Raw genomic sequence first — 19,138 nt, forward strand, 5'->3', positions numbered from 1 at the left:
AATATTTTATTTTTCGCGAAACAAAGGATTGGGGATTGTTTTTGAGTGTTTCAAAAAGCAAAATCGGCCACTATCTCAAAATTTTTGAAATTAAGCGGAGTTGCCCTTTAATAGCGAGATCGTTTCACGGCACTCATGTCCACGCGTGCCCACTCGCGGCATAAAGCGAGTTCGTTTCGGCAGGAACTCCACGAGTGGTTGCACTCTCCAAGTTCGTTTCAGCGGCGGCACCCCACGCGTGCATGCACTCGCTGCACCGAGAAAATCGGGCGTGCGCCAAAATGCAATCCCGTCATGCCTCGCTCCGGCGAGGCCGGCGAGGAGCGGGAGCAGACGACGGGGGTTCGTCTGCTACGATGTGTCGCGGAACCGAAAGGAAAAAAAGTAGATTTTCTGATAGAAATCGCGTCCCGCGGGCAACGAAATCAGACGCGAGCTTGAATTGTGAGCGTCTGCTATTTCATGAAGGAAGCACATGACAACCCGTGCTTTATTTATAGGTTTTAAGTCCCTCTGTTGCCGTACAGACGCTGAACTATACAGTGTGTCAAGAAAAGCTCAGAACAAACGCACCAGCGGCCCCCGAGATGTTTATCAACAACCGTGTGCGGGTGAAAAATTGAACATTTGTCGACAAAACTCCCTCAGCAGAAACCTCTGACTGCCAAATAAGCATCAGAGAAAGCTAAACATAGTGACCTTACCCGAGGATTGGGCAACATCATCATGTTTAACATTTACCTACGTCAGCTAACTTGCCCCGTCGTATTTTGTTCGAGAAAGCTCTCGTTCTCGACGTCCTCACCAAGGCTAATATCTGATCTACTTGTAATGACGATCGAAATCGAAAGTCCCACGGAAAGTTTTGTTGGATATTCCAACAGGCTAGTTTTAAGCCGTGCCCTTTCTGTGGTTCGCGCATAATACCATGCTAGGGTGCCTTCATGTGCGCTTTGCTTAGGGTGGAGACATCTGGCCATTTTGTCTCACACTTTTATTTTTATTTTTTGTTCAGAAGCGCGTGAAAGAACGTGTCCCTGCACGCGCTCGTGGCGCTGACTGTGCTACGGCGACATTTTGTTTTCGTCGATTTCTTTGTATTTTACCTGTGAGCGCGTGCTGTCGGCATCGGGTACTACAAAGGGTGGCATCACCCTAAACAGAAGGACATTGAGGCACCCTATACCATGCTAAAACGGATCAAGCTTCTGCTCGGACAGCGTCATCAGTTTTCTTCAGTGTAAACGGTTATAAGAATTGAATGATCGCAACCAGCTGCTTTGTAGACAGCTGGGTGCGGAAATTTACGCCGTCTGTAACTACAGCCGAGTTGCTTGAAGTCATCGCAACTATAAACTACAGGTTGCAGCGTTCAACGTTTGTAGATAAACGTTGGTGGTGACTGCACTCTCGTATTCCCACCGATCACTTCGAACAGAAAGGCGATAGTTTCGGTTTGAGGTCGGTACCTTTTCTACAACATAGATGGCGGCAGCATCAATCTTCTGCACTCGGTGCATTTGGCGAGTTCGTTTGAGTCCAGTTCTCCGTGCAACACTCTGCGAGTGCGATGCATTCTGGGAGGGAACTCGAACGGTGTCAGTGCGTGTGAAACGAACTCGCTATAAGCCTTTGGCGACTACATACACGTTGATTGACTTAACTACTCGCGATACACGGTCGCGATTTCTTTATTCGTGGGGGGGTCACCAGCCGAGCGGTAATGTGCTCAACTATGCGACCACGTGATGAGACTCCCTAAAAGCTGGAGTCGCTAACATGAGCAGGCTTCACGACAAGGGAAGAACAAGAGAAAGAAATGGGGAGAGAAAGAGGGGAAAGACATGTTCAGTATTGTCAGTTTTGGTGGTTAATCTTTCTTGATTTACTGCCTCGTTTCGAATGCAACGCGTGAACAAAATTCCTGGGCAAAGTAGACGGGGCCTACCAGACGATGGCTCGTGTCCCTCACTCTCGTTTATATGTTGTTTTTTTCCGACAGAGTTGCATTGAGTCGTGACGTTCATAAATGGACCTGTTTGAGGCGTGCTCAGTAAGAGTCACAGGAGTCCATACGTGATGTCCATGATGAAAACTCTAGACCAGTTCATGAAGGAGCACTGACACAATACGGTACATTACACGGGGGATTTCTTTTTTTTTTTTTTAATTACTGCGCTGTAAGCGCACTAGGATATGCCCAGATATCACCATTTCTACTTCCTCCGCCCTACCCTCCTTCCTCCCCCTCCCCCCCCCCCCCCCCCAAAAAAAAAGAATAAAAACAGCGAAGAAATAAACTAGAAAAAAAGGAAGAAAATAAGTAATTTTGATTTGCGTTTCTAACGATGCTAGCCCCTTCCGTTATTTACTTCCAGCATGCGCGCCGACGTAGCCTATATGAGCCGCAGTATATGACATATTCTAGAGTACCGACACGCTGTTCTCCATGCCGCCTCTGTACGACTGCTCGGGAAGAACAGCACCTCTTTTTGCTCTCCTCGTTCTTGCCCTCTCCATCCCTCTCTGCTCCGCGCGCTTTCTGACACCACCTGATTCTGCTCCTCCCGTTCCTGCAGGTTGGGTCGGTAGCTCAGTCAGCATTACACTCGGCTAGAACACCGGTGACCGGGATTCAATCCCTGGCACCGGTTGCCGTTTTTTTTTTTTTTGTTTTTTTTTCAATGTAGTTTAGTTTGTACGGACTGACCGACCTTCGTATTGCGTGCTTACGCGGCTCCTGTGGTTGGTTGACCTTATAAAGCTACCGCTTCCATAGCTAAGTTTCCACTCCCGAGTTTCTATAAAAAAACGGCGTCACTACGCCACTTAGTTCATTAATAATAATAATAATAATAATAATAATAATATTAATAATGTTTTACTTTTCTTTAGTGCCCACAAACAGCTGAAACCTGTCATTTCGTGTTTACAGCAACACTATTCAAAATACAAACATCCACAGAATTGCAGACATTTGTGAGGACACAAATACGAGTTTGCAGAGCAAATGCAAGCTTACACCAACTTTTGGTTGGATAAAATACACTTTGTCAAGGCAGACTTCAAACTAACAAAATAAGAAATAAAAATATCTACGTCACCAATCGCATCATTTGTTTTACTTCACGGCAACGACGCATCGAGCTTTCGACATCGCGTCTTTTATTCAAATAATGAAGACCGCGGACCAAATGTAGGTTCTTTTATTCCAAATTAAACGCAAAACAAAGCGTTGTCCTTTTTTTCTTTTTTTTGGGTGGGGGGGGGAGGGGGGCGGAGTCTCGCAATAAGATCATTACGTCGCAACCTACAATTAAGTCGTTATAATTGCAGCAAAAAACTGCCCTGTTTCGATTAGCACACCGTTCACAAAGAAGCCTGCGTTTTCCCACACTGCACCCGGCGTCGGCAAACGTCCGGAGTGTGCAGAAACCAAATTCATCTGCGCATGCGCAGTGCCGAAAGCAGCGCCACCACAATAGCGTGACGTAAGAGAGTTGAGTTGGTCTATACAATAGACGTATAGTTACTGCTAACTGACAGGGCGTGCCCCAAGCATCTTACCGTCGTTCCGCAGCAGCTGAAATTGTTCTATTGGCCAATAAATATCCCGATGAGCCAATCAGAAAGCGTGAACATCATAAGCCACGCCCTTCTCTTCTTAAACTGTCGGCGACTACAGAAAAGATTGGAAGGGGGTCTTTCTATATGCCTTCAAGAGTTGCATGTCTAATTTTCTTAGGCGGAACACTGAACGTAAAGGGGTGAGAGAGAGAGAGAGAGAGAGAAATAAGAAAAGAAACTTGTGAGAAGGCAGGCAGTACCCGGACAGTCTGGATTGCAAGACCTCAGAAGACTGCATTTCGTAGTGGCAGCCGAAGCCAGCCGCCGCACCCAAGGACAGCACCCTGAGTTTGGACTTCTATATCCAAGAAGTCGAAGACAAAGACGAGGACTATGTCCCATAAAACCCGGCCGCCCCTTCCATCGTCTATCTGCCTGTCGCTCCTCGTACGCCGATGCCTTTCCACGAAGAGATCCACGAGGACGTCGAGAACTGGATCCAGCACCTACGAGCGTGTGGCACACCATAACGGATGGACTGCTGTGCAGTACCTGCAGAACCTCCACTTTTTCGCTGGAGGGTCCTCCGATGCGCTGGTTCGAGAAGCCTGTTGCTTGTCCAAGGTTCTGATGTTCTACGCGCCGAACCTTCTACGTCGATTGCTCCAGAAGCCCACGCGTGTATGCATGTATAAATGCATAAAGGACTCCGCGTGGTGAGCCGGGGTCAGTCTCGCTTCAGCGCTCGACCCCTGCGGTTACGCCGACTTCGACGCTTGCGACGCTACTGTTTCACTTTTGTTTTCTCGGCACAAGTTCCCCAACATTAAAGGTTCAGTTTCTTGAGTTCTTCATCGCCTTATTCATCGAGTCATCACTCCCATCTGGGACAATATCAGGTCACTCCGCAGACACCTATGCGCTTTTGTTGAATAAACATCTTCCGCGCACATACCTTCACGCCGATTGCCAGAGCCTTACCTAACTTGGGGACGTCGGTTTTTCTCTTAGGGTCGATTCACTATCTGTAGAACCCGACGTCAATGCAACACGCAATCACCTGAAAGACCAAACGAAGTGGCGTGTTAAAAAATGCCGGTGGGGCACTGTTCGAAGCTTCCTGGAGCAAGGGAAAATATAGTACTGCAAAGTGGGCTTTAGCCTTTGATGTCACCACCCAAACAAAGCCACGTATAAAACCAGCCCAGGGCCTCACTCCCACCACGCAAAAAACACGACGTTCGCGGCAGATGCAATGTTGGCTTCTTTTCTTTATACATGTGGATGCTTAGAACATGTCTACAAACAGTTTTCGTATGATGCACAATGCCCGAGTCCCACGAGAGCGACAAACAAAAACGTACACTGCTTGAGGCTTGTTCCGTGACGGGTGTTTCTGCTTGTCGCTCTAGTGGGGCTCGGGGATTATCAGTCTGACCTCGGCTTAAACGTCTAGTCCCAGTAAAGCGGACAACACTGAGATTTGTCCGCGGTTAGAGTAAAATCCACTTTCTGCACGTCGAGGAACCTTGGTTGTCGTTGATACCGCACATTTGTTTTTGTATTGCTACCGGTTGGAGAAGCCCGGTCAAGTAGATGGTATATTTGATACGGTTTGAACGGTATTTTTGTTTGCCGCATCGCTTGAGGGAGGGCTTCGGCTCAGCAGCCTTTGTGACGAGGGACGGAAGCACATCGGTCTATTATGCACATGGTGATTTATTTTAGTAAGAACATATTTTTTGAAGTCCTTGGAGGTACGTTAGTGAGGTTTGTGCAGATGAGTTATATGGAAAAGGGGACGTATTGCGGGGGGCTAATATTCACGATAAATGAGGTAATTAACGAAAACTTGTTAAATAACGCTTTAATTAGTGAAATTAAACATATGGTTCCAATTATAAACTTTTTGAGCATGATCGAAAACGACAAAAGTTGAAAAGTTTCGACAATTTCGAAACTTGTGGAAAGCCTGCACGAATGGTAACTTGTGCGCAGTCCCGCACTTTTCGTGTACTTAAAATCTTTCTAAACTATAGTTATTTAGCGGTTTTCGATGTCGCTCAGCAAGTTTTTGATTGGAACCATTGGTGTATTTTCACAGATTAAAAAGGTAATGAACAAATATTAGTTAATTACTCGGTTTATCGTGACAAATACCCCTCCATAACATGTCCCCCTGGCCATATAACTCACCTGCGCAGACCGCATTAGTGTACCTTTCACAGATTTTTTTCGATAGACTTGTTCAAAATAAAATCATTCACTCTATACTTAAACAAATTGTCCGTGACGATGTGTTCTTAGTGGAAATTTAATCTAGACTGGGTAAATGGGAACGGAAGGTTCCAGAAGCAAAAGGGACAGATTAGAAATTAAGAAAAAAAGACAGACAACGTTGAAAAAGTAGAAACACAGGCGAGGTAGTCAACGAGTTTCATATTTGTCTCGGGTTGAAGTATGGAAGGCAGCGTTGTTCTTTCTGCCCCCTTCCACGTTCGAGACCGTTAGGTTTTCTCGCCGCTGTAGTCTTAACTTGCATTCTGGTAGACACCCATCAGCTCGCCTGCACTGCTCTCGGCTCATTTCCGTGAGTTTGCCGACGACGTGACTTCTTCGCTTCTTCAGATGCACGCCAGGGGGCTCAAGCTCGGCATCTACGGAGACGTGGGCACCAACACGTGCGCCGGTTACCCGGGCAGTTACAGCCACCTGTACATTGACGCCCAGACGTTCGCGGACTGGGACGTGGACATGGTGAAAATGGACGGATGCAACCTCGACTTCCGGGACTTCGAGAGAGGTAAGCAAGAAAAGAAAAGAAAAGAAAAACAAAAACAACGACAACAAAACAAGTCGACTTATTAATACGTAGAATGCTTTTTAAAGCGGGGGTTACTCTGTTCATACTATACATCATACAAACGACAGTCTGCAAAGACGACTAACCGCAATATTCGTGGTGATCGAATGCCGCTTGAAACTTTTCCTCTTCAAACTCATTGCCATGCGGCATTCGAAGCACGAACCTCGCGGTGACTCGTGTTCGAATATCTATGCAGACTGTCTTTTGTATGATATGTATAAGCAGTGTGACCCCCGCTTAACGAAACTACTAATTAAACAAAAAATTCTTCGTCGGTCCGTTTGTGCAATTTAGCGATAAATTTATCATTTAGCGAAGAAATTGACGTCACGTGACGTCGTTTTCTTACGTGACACCACGACCTGGCACCGTGTCACGTGAATGCGTAGAGTGACGTCAGGTTGACGTCACAACATAGCATGACGTCACGGCGTGAAATTGTGGTGTCGTCACGCTTTTTAGCACGACGTTATATGACGTCAGGTCTTACGAGGACGCGTGACGTCAGGCCACGTGACGACAATCTACACGCTAGACTTAGCGGGGAAACGAATAAGCGAAGTGTTCTTGGAACACCGAAACAATAAGACGCAGGCAAGACGAAGGCGAGACAAGGGCAATATATTTCATGTGTTCTTTGCTTTCTGAAACGATCCTGCTTAATAATAATGTCTTCAAAAACAAATCTAAATGATCGCTTCATAAATACTGCATTCGGGCGTTGCAGGACTTGGAAGAGAAAAGTCGCTGGTAATTTTAGAACAAAAACAAGAAATATTGAATGTTGTTAATCTGGCCGGCAGACTAGTGTTCCATCCTTCAGGCACTGCGACCTATTTCAAAGCTTCCCTCGTTTCAATTTTAGCAAGAGCAGTCAGGATGACAGGAATCTACACAGCGGCCGTGTCATCTGTCGACCGGCACCGTTTTGACAACGCCGCAGGCGCTGCAGCATATATAGAGCACAATGTTGTCAGGCGAAAACAAGCGAAAACAATGTTGCCATTTCTGAAACTCGAAATCCGTTAGACACGACGTAGTAGATTACTGACTGAAGAGTCAGGACTGTTCACTGTATTACATCAACTGAACTAATTATCTAACCCGATTTTCGTTACTTAGAAAAAAGGAGAATTTTGAAATGAATGAGAAATATGAACCTAATCAATGCTCTTTTTTGTTTTCTTGAGAAAAGAAGTGAATGAAAAGTACTCAAAAACATGCTCCCGACTCTATAAACATTGAGTTCGTTCAAAACCTTTGCATACATAAAAAAAAAAAAAAGAATTGCTACATTTTTTTTTACATCACCTCAATCACTGTTTTTTTTTTTTTTCATGCAGTCTACAGTGAATTCGGGCAGGCAATCAACAGGACCGGACGACCGATGGTATATTCATGCAGCTGGCCAGCATACGAAGTGTTCAACGGAATCACCGTAAGACGATTTCTTCCTTTCAGTTTTTAAGCGTTACAATTATGAAGGATAATTATACGCAGAACTTCCGGTATCCGCTGCATCTATTTCTGATGAAAAGAAAATATAATGAGCCTTTTTCTTAACTTTATTTCTTTGGGCCATACGCCGAATAATACTGAAATAGAAGAACCCGGACGATTCACCGAACATCGGTCATTCGTTTCCCGTGAAAACTGCAAGAAAATCGATCGGTGCTATATTACTCATTGCCGAAGGGCCAAATTACTGAGGTCCGCAGCGTTTCAAATAACTAACTCCCTAATTAGCGTAGCATAATGAGCTTTTAAGTTAACAAACAAAAAAAAAACCTTGTTCCAATTAAAAGCTTGCCGAAGGTCATAGGAAACCATTAAATCAGTATTAATAATACTTCAGTATCTTAATATATATACTTTTTTTAGCTCAAACTCATATTCGCGAATAATTGTTGGGTGCCTTGAAGCATGACGCTTTAACCTATTGAGGAGGAGATCGAACAGTCACGCCTCTAGCGGTAAGCTTCGGCTGTTGGGACAACAAACCGAATTTTCTTGTCTGCTTTTGATCCAAAAAATTGAAGATGTCGATTCGAAGGCCGATCTCCGTGCTACCAAAGCGCTGATCAGAGCGAGGCGCTCGTGCCCAGACCGTGCTGGCGAGGTTCAAATGTTATGCTGTGTTAGCAAACACTGGGCTGTGGGGACAACAAGCTCGATAAAGCGCCCCCTATAGTTCGATCTCCTGCCCAATAGATGGCACCGACATATATGTAGCTCCCTTTCTTCAAGACATACACAGAGAAAAAATCGCTGCACAGATTGTTGTTGAAATGCGATTGCATTTTGCACGGTCCTGTACAGCGTAAACGTTTTTTTTTGTTTTCTGTTAACGAACAGTTGTGAAATTTCTAGGAAGAGTTTACTTGGATGTGCACTGACGCCTTCTATCCCATTAAAAACCAATTCAGGCATTTTTTTTTGTCTAACTGTTAACCCCTCGCGACCAAGTTGCGACTTTTTCTGTAATAATAATATGTGTATGTTTATATAGCCGGATGTTAGTCTTAATGGGCATCTTGTACGTCAGCAGTACATGAGAAATTTAGCCAGTGCAGTACAACTGCCAGATGGGGTCTTTAACGTGCATCACGTAGTAGTCGCACACGACCGCACGCCGGTACGACGCTCATCCAGATCAAAACGGGCTGGGGTGAAGATTAAGCCCAGGATTCCTAAGGATTCCTGGGTCCTGCAGCGCGAGCTTTCGCTCCACGTGCTCCGAGTTGGTGTGCGCTAACCCACTCGGCCACCGATCCCCCGACTTTTGCTGTAACACTAAAGGCCCGTTCACACTCTTGCGACCGACTTCGACCGAGAGAGACCAGACCGGTTTTTAAGCCTTTTGCGACTTCTTAGGACCAGATGCGATGCAGCGGAGCTGGTCCTAAGAAATCGCAAGAGGCTTAAAAACCGGTTTGGTCTCTCTCGGTCTAACTGGTTCGCAAGAGTGTGAACGGGCCTTAATGCAATTCGCATGTTTCTCTCTTACGACCCGTAAAAAGACCCCCGGTAACCGTGTTTGCCGTACAGAAGTTTATATGTCGTATCACACTCGCTGGACGCATTGCCCCCTGTGGGCATATTATAAGTGAGTATATCAAGGCGGATTCTCACATTTGTGTCGCGGTTGCGTTTCCTGCAACCAAAACGACTGCAACTACCGGGACATCTGAACAGCCGTGTCAGATGATGGCTTTACGAAACTATATGCTTCTTCCATTCTTAGCCACGTTACATATCAAGCACTTCTCCCGGTGAGTTTGTCGTTATTGTCACTTCGATCGTTCTCGACACAACCGACACACAACTGTGAGAACCAGGGTTAACAGGTACGTACATGCCGCCTTCTTCGTTGGTAACAAACGGGACAAACACAAAAGTGCGGAGGCTGTGCTCAGAAACGGCATCGCATTTAGGAGTCTAGTAAAGCGTTGGAAACTGCAGCAGTTACGAACCCTCAGTTACTGTTAATATAGCTTGTAACGGGATAGCATTCTTTAGCTACCCCGTCCCCCCCCCCCTTTTTCTGGCCTCCTAATGCCCAGTTTCCCGCTATATTTAGCGGAAAAATTGACGTCACAAAACCTATACACCAATTCAATTGCCCCGCTAAATTTAGAGGGAAATTTGATGACACGTGACCTGCAAACCAATGGAGGTGGTCACACCGAGAACAAACTACGGCACACAAACGTTGAAATACGCTGTTCCTAAATCAATTAATCTGTATTTAGCTAAAGGTATTGATTTGGATAAGTTATCGCTGAGTGAAGTCAGGTCACCCTTTTTTCACTGATGATTAGTGTAGTTATACCCTATTTACTAGTGTTCGTGCTCTGTTTTTATTACTATAAGCTTATTTTGTTTTGCCCTTCATACCCGTTATGTTAACAATGTAATAATCTAAACTGTTGTGCTTATAATGTTGTGATAGCCATAATTGTTTGTACATTTGTGTTTCTCTTTTGATTACTGTACTATTTCCTCACTCTGTTGCTACTGCTTGTAGGCGGTGAGGAACCCGTGAAGCTGTACTTCATAGCTTTTTTTCCTGACCGCGACCATCATCTTATGGTGGAAATAAACATTATTATTATTATTATTATTATTCAGTTTCCCCGCTACATTTAGCGGAAAAATTGACGTCACGTGATTCTATATCTGCCTCTAGGGCTGTATGTCCTAGAGGTTGTCCTTAAAGTCGGCCTAGAGGTCGTCCTTGGGATCATCCTAGACGTCGTTCTTAACGTCGTCCTCTAGAACGTCGTCCTCGACGTGGTCCTAGACGCTGTTCTTGACGTCGTTCATGACCTCGTAACGAAAAGGAGATAATCATGACGAATGCTATCGCAATTCATAGACAACCAACAAAAGTGGTTTCTGAAGCCAAGTTTTTACTAGCCGTTTACTGCCTCAAAGGCGCCCCAGTGCGTGCATTCGCGATCTGTGAGCTCGGAAGAACGCGAGTTCCGTCTTTCTCGCAGCCCAACTACCCGAAGATCGGCCAGCACTGCAATCTCTGGAGGAACTACATGGACATCGCAGACACCTGGGTGAGCGTGGAGCACACCATCGACTTCTACGCCTCCATCCAGACCATGCTGGCGGAGGCTGCCGCTCCGGGCCGCTGGAACGACCCTGACATGGTAGGACGTCGCCTCTCTAATAAGGCCCACACGCTGTTTACAAACTAGTCCGCGTTTGCCTACACCGCCCTGCGCGTGGGCAGAAACCGGATTGCGTAAAATAGTGCGTCTGAGTACGCTCCGCGCCGAGAGCGGCGCTACCGTAGCGGTGTGACGTCAGAGCCTCTCGTTGGTGGATAAAGGGGTCACGTGACTCGACTTGTTTTACAACAGAACGTCTATAGACTGTCGCACCAAGTGCACTCAGGGCGGCGCCATTCTGTTCCTTCCGTGCGTTTCAGGGAATTGGGCGGTTTAAAGGCCCGTTCACACCTTTGAAACTGAGTACGACCGAGAGAGACCGAGACTTGTTAAAACCTCTTGAAATTTGTTAGGACAAGGAAACACATTGGCATTTTGGCGCCATCTATGCGGTGCGCCTGGAACTGCATTTCACAAGAGCGAAGGTTTTGCGGAATTTACGAGGTGAAATGTGCGTAATACATACAAGAATGGCTCGTTTATAACGGTGACAAAAGTTTTTCGAGCCAAGAAAGAAAGGATAAAGCTCGAGAGAAATAGAAAATACGTCGGACCGCCAAGTTTACACTGCTACCCAATAGATGGCGCCAGTGTGTCCTCTCGTTGTAAGAGGTTTAGAGGCGCCCAGTTCTAAGAGGTCACAAGAGTGACCGCCCGATTCCGATAGCAGACGACAAACCGGCCGTTCTCCATGTTCGGTCAATAACCGTGGGAGCTTGTACCGAACACTTAACGCCCGCTCGCTGCGGCCGTTGTGAAGTAGTTCGCGTCTCTAAAACATTTACGGCTACTCCATAAATGTTCAATATACCCTTTTCAAAAATCCATCAAGCAACATTGGCGGGCGCCATTGCTTGGACACGACGCCGACGCCGACGCCAGATATTCAGCGTCACGAGCTCGCAAACGCTAACGCACTTAAAACAACCAAAGGTACATCGTACCGCAGCACAAATGCTTTCAAGTTGTTTGAAATCTTGTGTTGGTACTTTACACTTTACAAACACGCTCGTTATTCAGAATGTGAGGAATGGCCCTATGGCGCTTGGCTAAAAACATATCACAAGGCATCGACGCCACAGACACGAGCCCAGACGAATTCCTTCCCCCTGCACGTAAACATTGCTTCATATAGGATAAATGTTGACTCCAGATGAAACTTCAGCCAGCTGCAAGAATCCATTCGTACGCACGCCGCTTCCGCTCTGGAAGCCTATTCCGCCCTTTTGTTCAGTACATTCACGTACCCAGACAAATATGGGCTTCTAAACAAGTCTTAAAGCTCTGTCAGTTGAAGACTCAATCAACAGACGCTCTTTTTTACCGGCAAAGTTCGGCTCGTGTTTCAGAAGGCAAGCCCGAGATTATTGAAACAAAAGCAGTCATGTTCAGACAAAGCCACAAGGCAATAGGTTGAGCTAGTTTGTGCAGTCTCCAACAATACGAAAGACCCTATCGAGGACGGAATTTCGGGCGGCTTTGAACGATTCGCTTTGACCAGGCCCAATATACTCGGGGCGAGGAAATAAATTAACCTTTGTTCTGTTCTCGCACTAGAAATAAAGTGTCTATATCCTACGTGCGCTCAGCAAAGCCGCGTATACTGTCGAGGCGAATGGATATTTTATATTGTTGTAGACTGAACATCACAGTGCATTCTTTCGTTTAATGTCATAAAAAATAGTAGGCCGTCACCACGACAAAATAAAAGCGTTCCTTTTTTATATATATACACGATAATGACACACGCTGCATCTTTAACTATTTGAGGTGACGAGGTGAATTTTATAAGGGAGTGTGCCGCAAAGTCTTTGATGCGAATGGGGTGGGTGTGGATCTTTCATGTTTCGAACTCTTTATAGCCATCGATTGACTAAGGAACACAGTGCGTGGACTATTATGATCACTTGCTTGCGATTTGTTATTCGTCGTTCTTATCCGCCGATATTAACACTCTCCCCGTTCTCCGTTTCTTAGGATGTCAGTGACAGCAGTTTGCTTCTCTTTTTATGTCCACGTCCCTTTCGAAAGAAACATATATTATGTTGAAAGTCTGCACATTGTACTCTGTTCCGTGTGTCTCTCGTCTTTTTTAGTGCTGCTTTAGCTCTTTACATTGACGTTCATAAAAGCTTGGTGGACCATTACCTTCGCCTACACAACTCATCCGGAGACCTTTCGCTCATTCATTACCGTCTAATTAATCTAAGGACCAAAGATTGACTTTACCAGATTCACCTTCGAATTAAGCGTGTTCGGATTAACCGAGAACCCGAGCTCTGCAATTCTGTAGAACTCGCGCACTTACGGAAGAACATATCATGAAACCGTACAACTGTGCCTAAATTGGGAACTTTTTTGTCAGTAACTTGTCTCTTTTGTCTCTTGTGTTTTTGCAACGGCCCGTAAAGTTCTATGTACACCGCGTTATTAATTCGCGCCGGCTTTAGGAATTCTCATTAGCATGTGGGCTAGTCAGGATTATCCGTTTCAATAAAGTAAGTTTCACGGAGCCCGTCTTTAGTGTGATATGACCTGCCGTATACGCTGTACTCAGATTAGTAGAAAACGTTGATTGATCGAGATAATATCGTGCTCAGGAGGTTTTCCCGCGAGAAGCACAGTTGGCTGCATCGCGTCCCTTTCAGCGTGATCCTTCCATGGGCGAAGGACGTTTTGGTCATGTTTCCTGTATCTATGTGCAGAGTGGTTCACTAACGACAGAGGTAGTTGAAGAAAAGGCGCTTGAAATAATTAAACACTTCCTTCGTGATAACGTTATCGACCGCAATGAACGTCACGTTACAGGTTAAATGTGACATTTAGCGAATTAATTACCTGAAATCCTCTAATTAACTTGTGAAATAGTTGCCTTAACTGACACAGTCCAATTAGAAATGTGCTGCCCAATTACAATTAGTATACACATTTTTTTGGCCAATCTTACTTTACTAAATTGTGTTCCTTACTCGGGAAATTATCGTTTACCACCGAACGTGGCGCGTTTTCGTTAGGGAGTTTTAGTAGACTGTTTCCGCAGCCCGCTAGGCACCCGCACAGCGCTCCGTAATCCGCCACAAGACCCTGAACTATGCAGACAAGGTTGGCGGCGCGAATGCGCAGCTGCGGCGTTTTCTTTACGGATACCGCAGTGGGGGAGAAAAAGGATCTACTACAACTCCCAATTATGGCAATGCCGTTGCACAGCAATTTTTTGTTTTTGTTTTGTTTTTGGTATGCGAGTAAGGAGATTATTTTTCGTTTTGACTCTGTGCCCGGGCACATCGTCTCTGTCTTGATACGCAGCTCATCATCGGAAACTTCGGTTTGAGCTACGACCAGAGCAAAGCACAGATGGCGCTGTGGGCCATCCTGGCGGCACCACTACTTATGTCCAACGACCTCCGCCGCATGCGTCCCGAGTTCAAGCAGATCCTGCTCAACAAGGACATCATCGCCGTCAACCAGGATCCGCTCGGCAGGATGGGACAGAAAGTGCAAGCGGTGAGTTTGGAATTCCTTCGGAGCTTGACGCCCTCTCCATCATTTCCTTTAAATCACTTTCATCTAATGAATGTGTAAGTCTTAATGAGTCAATCACAGGGATTGACTCCAATCTACGAAAGCAAGCCTGGAAATGTCAAAGCTAAAAAAAGAAGAAAACAAAACGTTTCACCATAAGGACGTTGCAATGTGACATCGATCATAGCGGTTGTCACGTCCATATTATGCTCAGGGTTGCCTGATAGTCTTCAATCTCTGTAAAAAAATCTTTCTTCACCGTAGATGCCTATCCTTGGCACTTCAAGTGCTCTGCGTTAAAGTAAACGCATAGCATTTTTTTTAAGTGAAGACGACAATGCGTTTGGTTCTCCACCCGTTAAGCAAATAGCAGGCAGGACGTACGCGTGACTCTAAGAAAACAAAAATACTGAGAAATGTTTAATATTAACCGGGATGGAGAGTGCATGTTTCCAATTCCGGAAACAGCTCTAGCTCACCGATTTACAGCTTAAATGAGTATGACCTGAGAATGCTGGAGGATCGAACAGTGACCGGATTCAGACTAGGGAGAATTCGCTTAGTGGATTTAGGGCGATTTTGGCGGGCTTTTTTGTTAACATCTTCTTGCGCGCTAGCATTTGGCGCTCTAAAGGCACGAGCAAGAAGTGCTTGTGGATCGCTCCAAATCCACCGGGTAAATTCCCTTTTAGACGTTATAAGCTTTTATATTTCCGTTCCCTCTGGCTTCAGTGCCCCCAAAAGTGCGATTCACACTAAGGGCCTCACATTACTAATCCTACTGCTCTCACTGAATCGCTGTTTGCAATGTAAACACATGCCCTCTGTGTGTCAAGCTAGACTCACTCGCCGACGTATCAACATATCGCGCGAACACATCGACGTCTATTCTGCCCAAAACAAGACTGTCCATGTTCTTGCAGCAAAACGGCGTCGAAATCTGGAGGCGACCCATCACCCCCCTGGTGGCCAACAGTGCCTTCTCTTTCGCCCTGGTCGCCTTCAACCGCAACATCATGGGTGGTGCCATCGACGTTCCTATCCAACTCAAGAGCGTGGGCCTTCTACACGGTCCCGGCTACAGGGTGACCGATCTCTTTGAGAGCAAGTTCCTGGGCGTCTTCCGTCCAGAGGACTACCTGGTGGTCAAGGTGAATCCGAGTGGCGTCGCCATGGTCAAGGCAGAGGCCATCGGCCTCAACGTTCCAGCGGTGCCATTGGGTCCCGTCGATGTCCAACAACAGGCTTCTCCAGCTGGGGGACAGGCTGTTGGAAATTTGGGAGTGATTCAAGCGCTGCCGCAGCCGAGTCAGGTTCTGCAAGACAATCCTGCCCAAAGGCCCGGTTTCCTGATACGTACTGGGAGTCAGGGCTTCCGGCAGAGGCGATCTAGCGAAACAAAGGGAGAAGACGCGCGAGACAAATGACGTGGTTAATTTCCCATTGCCCACAACGTAGGACGCTTTATATGCCACGTTGTGGTCAAGACATGTGTTTGTTTTGATGCGTTACAGAGACCATTTTTTCTTGTCGTGACATATTTTTTGTAGCTTGTTAGTAGCACTTTTTGAGTTAGTTCGAGAGATGCCTATATTTTATCTTTTAATTATAGAAGGTAATCTATGCTAGCCCAGGCTTTTGTCGCACCCGTTGCCATTGTAATTGTCGACGGAGAGGAATATTTAAGAATCATGTTGGTCGTTTCGCTGGGGCACAGGTCCTGCAGATCGCCAGAGCGAGATTTCGCATGAATTACTAATCGAGGCAATGTCGTTGTTTAGATGATTTAAAGGAATCATGGTTCTCGATGTGTTAAGAAGGCACATCAGTGTGCTTTCGACTTAACAGCGCAGTAACCGTGACTGTCACTTCATTAAACACCTCATTTACACAAAACACTGAACGTCTACTTCTGTCTCCATTTCAGTTTTGTGCATGACATCCACGTGTCTTCGGTTAGAGCGACAGAAAAGCTAATATATCACGGGTCGAGTGAAATAACACTTAAAAAGAAACGGGGTAATGACTGTTCATTTAAAACATCAAGAACAGCAACAGAACCTCATACTGTGGAAGGGCTAAAAATGGGGAACATTTTCGTTTCTTATTTTGGGAACACATGCGTCCGCAGGGTCTTCGCGCCGTCTGTGCCTTTAAACTGCCGTGTTTCTTAATCTCACTGGGGAGTAAAAGCTTGGCACCTTACATTCTGAACCTACCCTCGTCCAAAGTTGCTCTGGATGTGTTTTCCGTCGCTCGACCCGCAGGTGTTGATCGTAGCTCGGGTTCAATAGTGTCTCCCGCAGTTTTGAGCGGCAACGGCGGTAGCATATTTCGTTTATCTGCGCTGGAAGATGCCCCTACGAGGCGTTTGTGAATTTGACGGTTCCGAAATCACCACGGGAGGCCATTTACAGCGCCAGTAATTGATATAAATCTACATGAGAAGTATTTTTCGCTTCTTTATTATGAAATAGCACTTCGCTCCGCCGGCGGATCGAGTAGGCGTGCTGGGATTGAGACGATCGCGGCGATTTTCACCGGTGCATAGAGGGGATCTGTGTCCTTAATTCGTAGGTCTCGTGCAAAAAAAAAAGAAAAGAAAAACGCTTCGTATGGCACTGTGCTCAGGTCTCTGCGCTTGCGCAGAAACCTGGTTCTGCGCCAGATGAAGCGTCTGCGCATGCGCAGTGACGATAGCAGCGCCACCGCAATGCCGTGATGTCATACCGGGCAGATATAGCGGTCTAAAACAAGTTGTGCCGTTCCATGTGCCAGTTCAACGCACGACGCTCGGGTTTCAGCAGGCAAGCATTGAACTCAAAATGGCCTGCCCGATTTTTATTCACTACGTTTCAAAGCTGCGGCGATGTCATGGCGTAAACGAGCTTTCAGACGTAATAGACCCTTTTCAAAAGTCCATCAAGCAACATTGGCAGTCGCCATTGCTTGCCACGAAGCGCGTGATTGGATCCGAGTCATCGCCGAACGCTGATGTCACACTGGCTATTGATACGAGGTGAGCCGAGTTCACGCCGAACACTGACGGAGTCCTCGCGTCCAATACATGCTCGAGTATGTGAGCAAGCAATGGCGGACAGGCATGGGCGCGGACTCTTGAAAAGGGTCTATGCGGAGCGAAAGTTCGTCTGCTTCTTTCGCAGAGGTTGTGACGTCAGAAAGACGCCGAGCTTTCATTGGTTCTGAATAAAGGAAAGTGGGTAGACCTCAAGGCTCCTTGCGCTGAGGTCTATCCACTGTCCTTCATTCAGAACCAATGAAAGCTCGGGGTTCTGACGTCACCACAACCCCTGCAAAAAGAAGCAGACGAACTTGCGTTCCGCATTGAACTTCAGGGAAGCGATGGAAGGATCGCGATGCGGATGAACGTTGATGAACGCACAGTGTCTGGTTCGCGAGGTAGCATAGGTTGCGTTCAAAACGACCTGGGCAACACGCTGATACGACGGTAAGGACAGAGTGATACGATGGTGACGACAGAGTGACCGGGACAACTCTTCAGTTGCGTCAACCGTCGACATCATGTAACCAGAGAAGTCACAAGGGCCGAACAGAAATTGCGGCACCGCTTTTACCGTTATGTTCAGTGTGTTTCCGAATGCCGATTGGCCCTGGAGGGTATCTAAATAAATAAATAAATTAATAAATAGGTGCCATCTTTTTTACTGGAATCGCGAAGAAAGACCGTGCTCAGACATCAGGTACGCGGTATACAAAGAGTTCTCTGAGTACAGACAAAATCGCTACGATAGCAGCGCTCTATATATGACTTGCACGTGACGTCGTGGGACCGTGCCAAGGATAATCTTAGGTCATTCATAAAAAAATAATAAAAAAACGGTAGTTTGATATGTATGCTGTACAAGGTATGCGCTCAGCACCATAGTCATCCTAACGTCCGGATAATTAACGAATTATAAGGAGCACATGTAGCTGTTAGCAAAGAAGACCTTCTAGTGGTCGCTTGGTAACAAATGAAAAAAAAAAATGATTAGATTATGGTTAGAAATCGCGAGATTCCGAACGTAAAATTTTCATCTGAGTAGTGACTTGACCGGCAGATAGAGGGCGCTGGGGCACTGGCCGCCCTTAGGTTGCTTGAATCTGGTCTTTCGTGCTAGCATCGTAGCAATTGCATTTTTATTAGCGGTTTTGTGTCTTTGCCGCGATGAAATTGAGATTCGAAGTAGACATATACGAGGCGTCGCTTCTAACAGCGTACTATATATAGCGGTGCTGTTGTGCAGGTAGTCGGAGACGTCATGATACTTCTTGTACCACGCTCGAACTAGGCGTTTTTTTAAGAGCTATACAAACACGCCGATCATATATCTCCTAGAAGTAGAGAGTATACAATGCGTTTCCGAAGGAAATGTTTTTTTTTTTTTTTTGCGTCAGTTGCGAGTTTTTTACGTGTTTTGACACTGCAAACATCGATAGCGCGATCGATGTCTGCAGTGTCACCAAGCGCTTCACA

General features: G+C 46.1%; 1 protein-coding gene across 1 annotated transcript in view; it reads left to right on the forward strand.

Annotated features, from left to right (window-relative positions):
• Positions 1–16,536, forward strand: part of LOC8028507 (alpha-N-acetylgalactosaminidase) — a 45,763-nt gene extending 29,227 nt beyond the window's left edge. Inside the window, exons 4-8 of the mRNA XM_029980884.3 lie at positions 6,196–6,370; positions 7,777–7,871; positions 10,936–11,097; positions 14,425–14,622; positions 15,564–16,536. Coding sequence (XP_029836744.3) covers positions 6,196–6,370; positions 7,777–7,871; positions 10,936–11,097; positions 14,425–14,622; positions 15,564–16,067 — 1,134 coding nt within the window. The 3' untranslated portion in view covers positions 16,068–16,536. The remainder of the gene's footprint in view (positions 1–6,195; positions 6,371–7,776; positions 7,872–10,935; positions 11,098–14,424; positions 14,623–15,563) is intronic.
• Positions 16,537–19,138: the final 2,602 nt, after the last annotated feature.

The sequence above is a fragment of the Ixodes scapularis genome, unplaced genomic scaffold, assembly GCF_016920785.2.
Source record: "Ixodes scapularis isolate PalLabHiFi unplaced genomic scaffold, ASM1692078v2 PGA_scaffold13__105_contigs__length_92229423, whole genome shotgun sequence".
Taxonomy (NCBI): Eukaryota; Metazoa; Arthropoda; class Arachnida; order Ixodida; family Ixodidae; genus Ixodes; species Ixodes scapularis.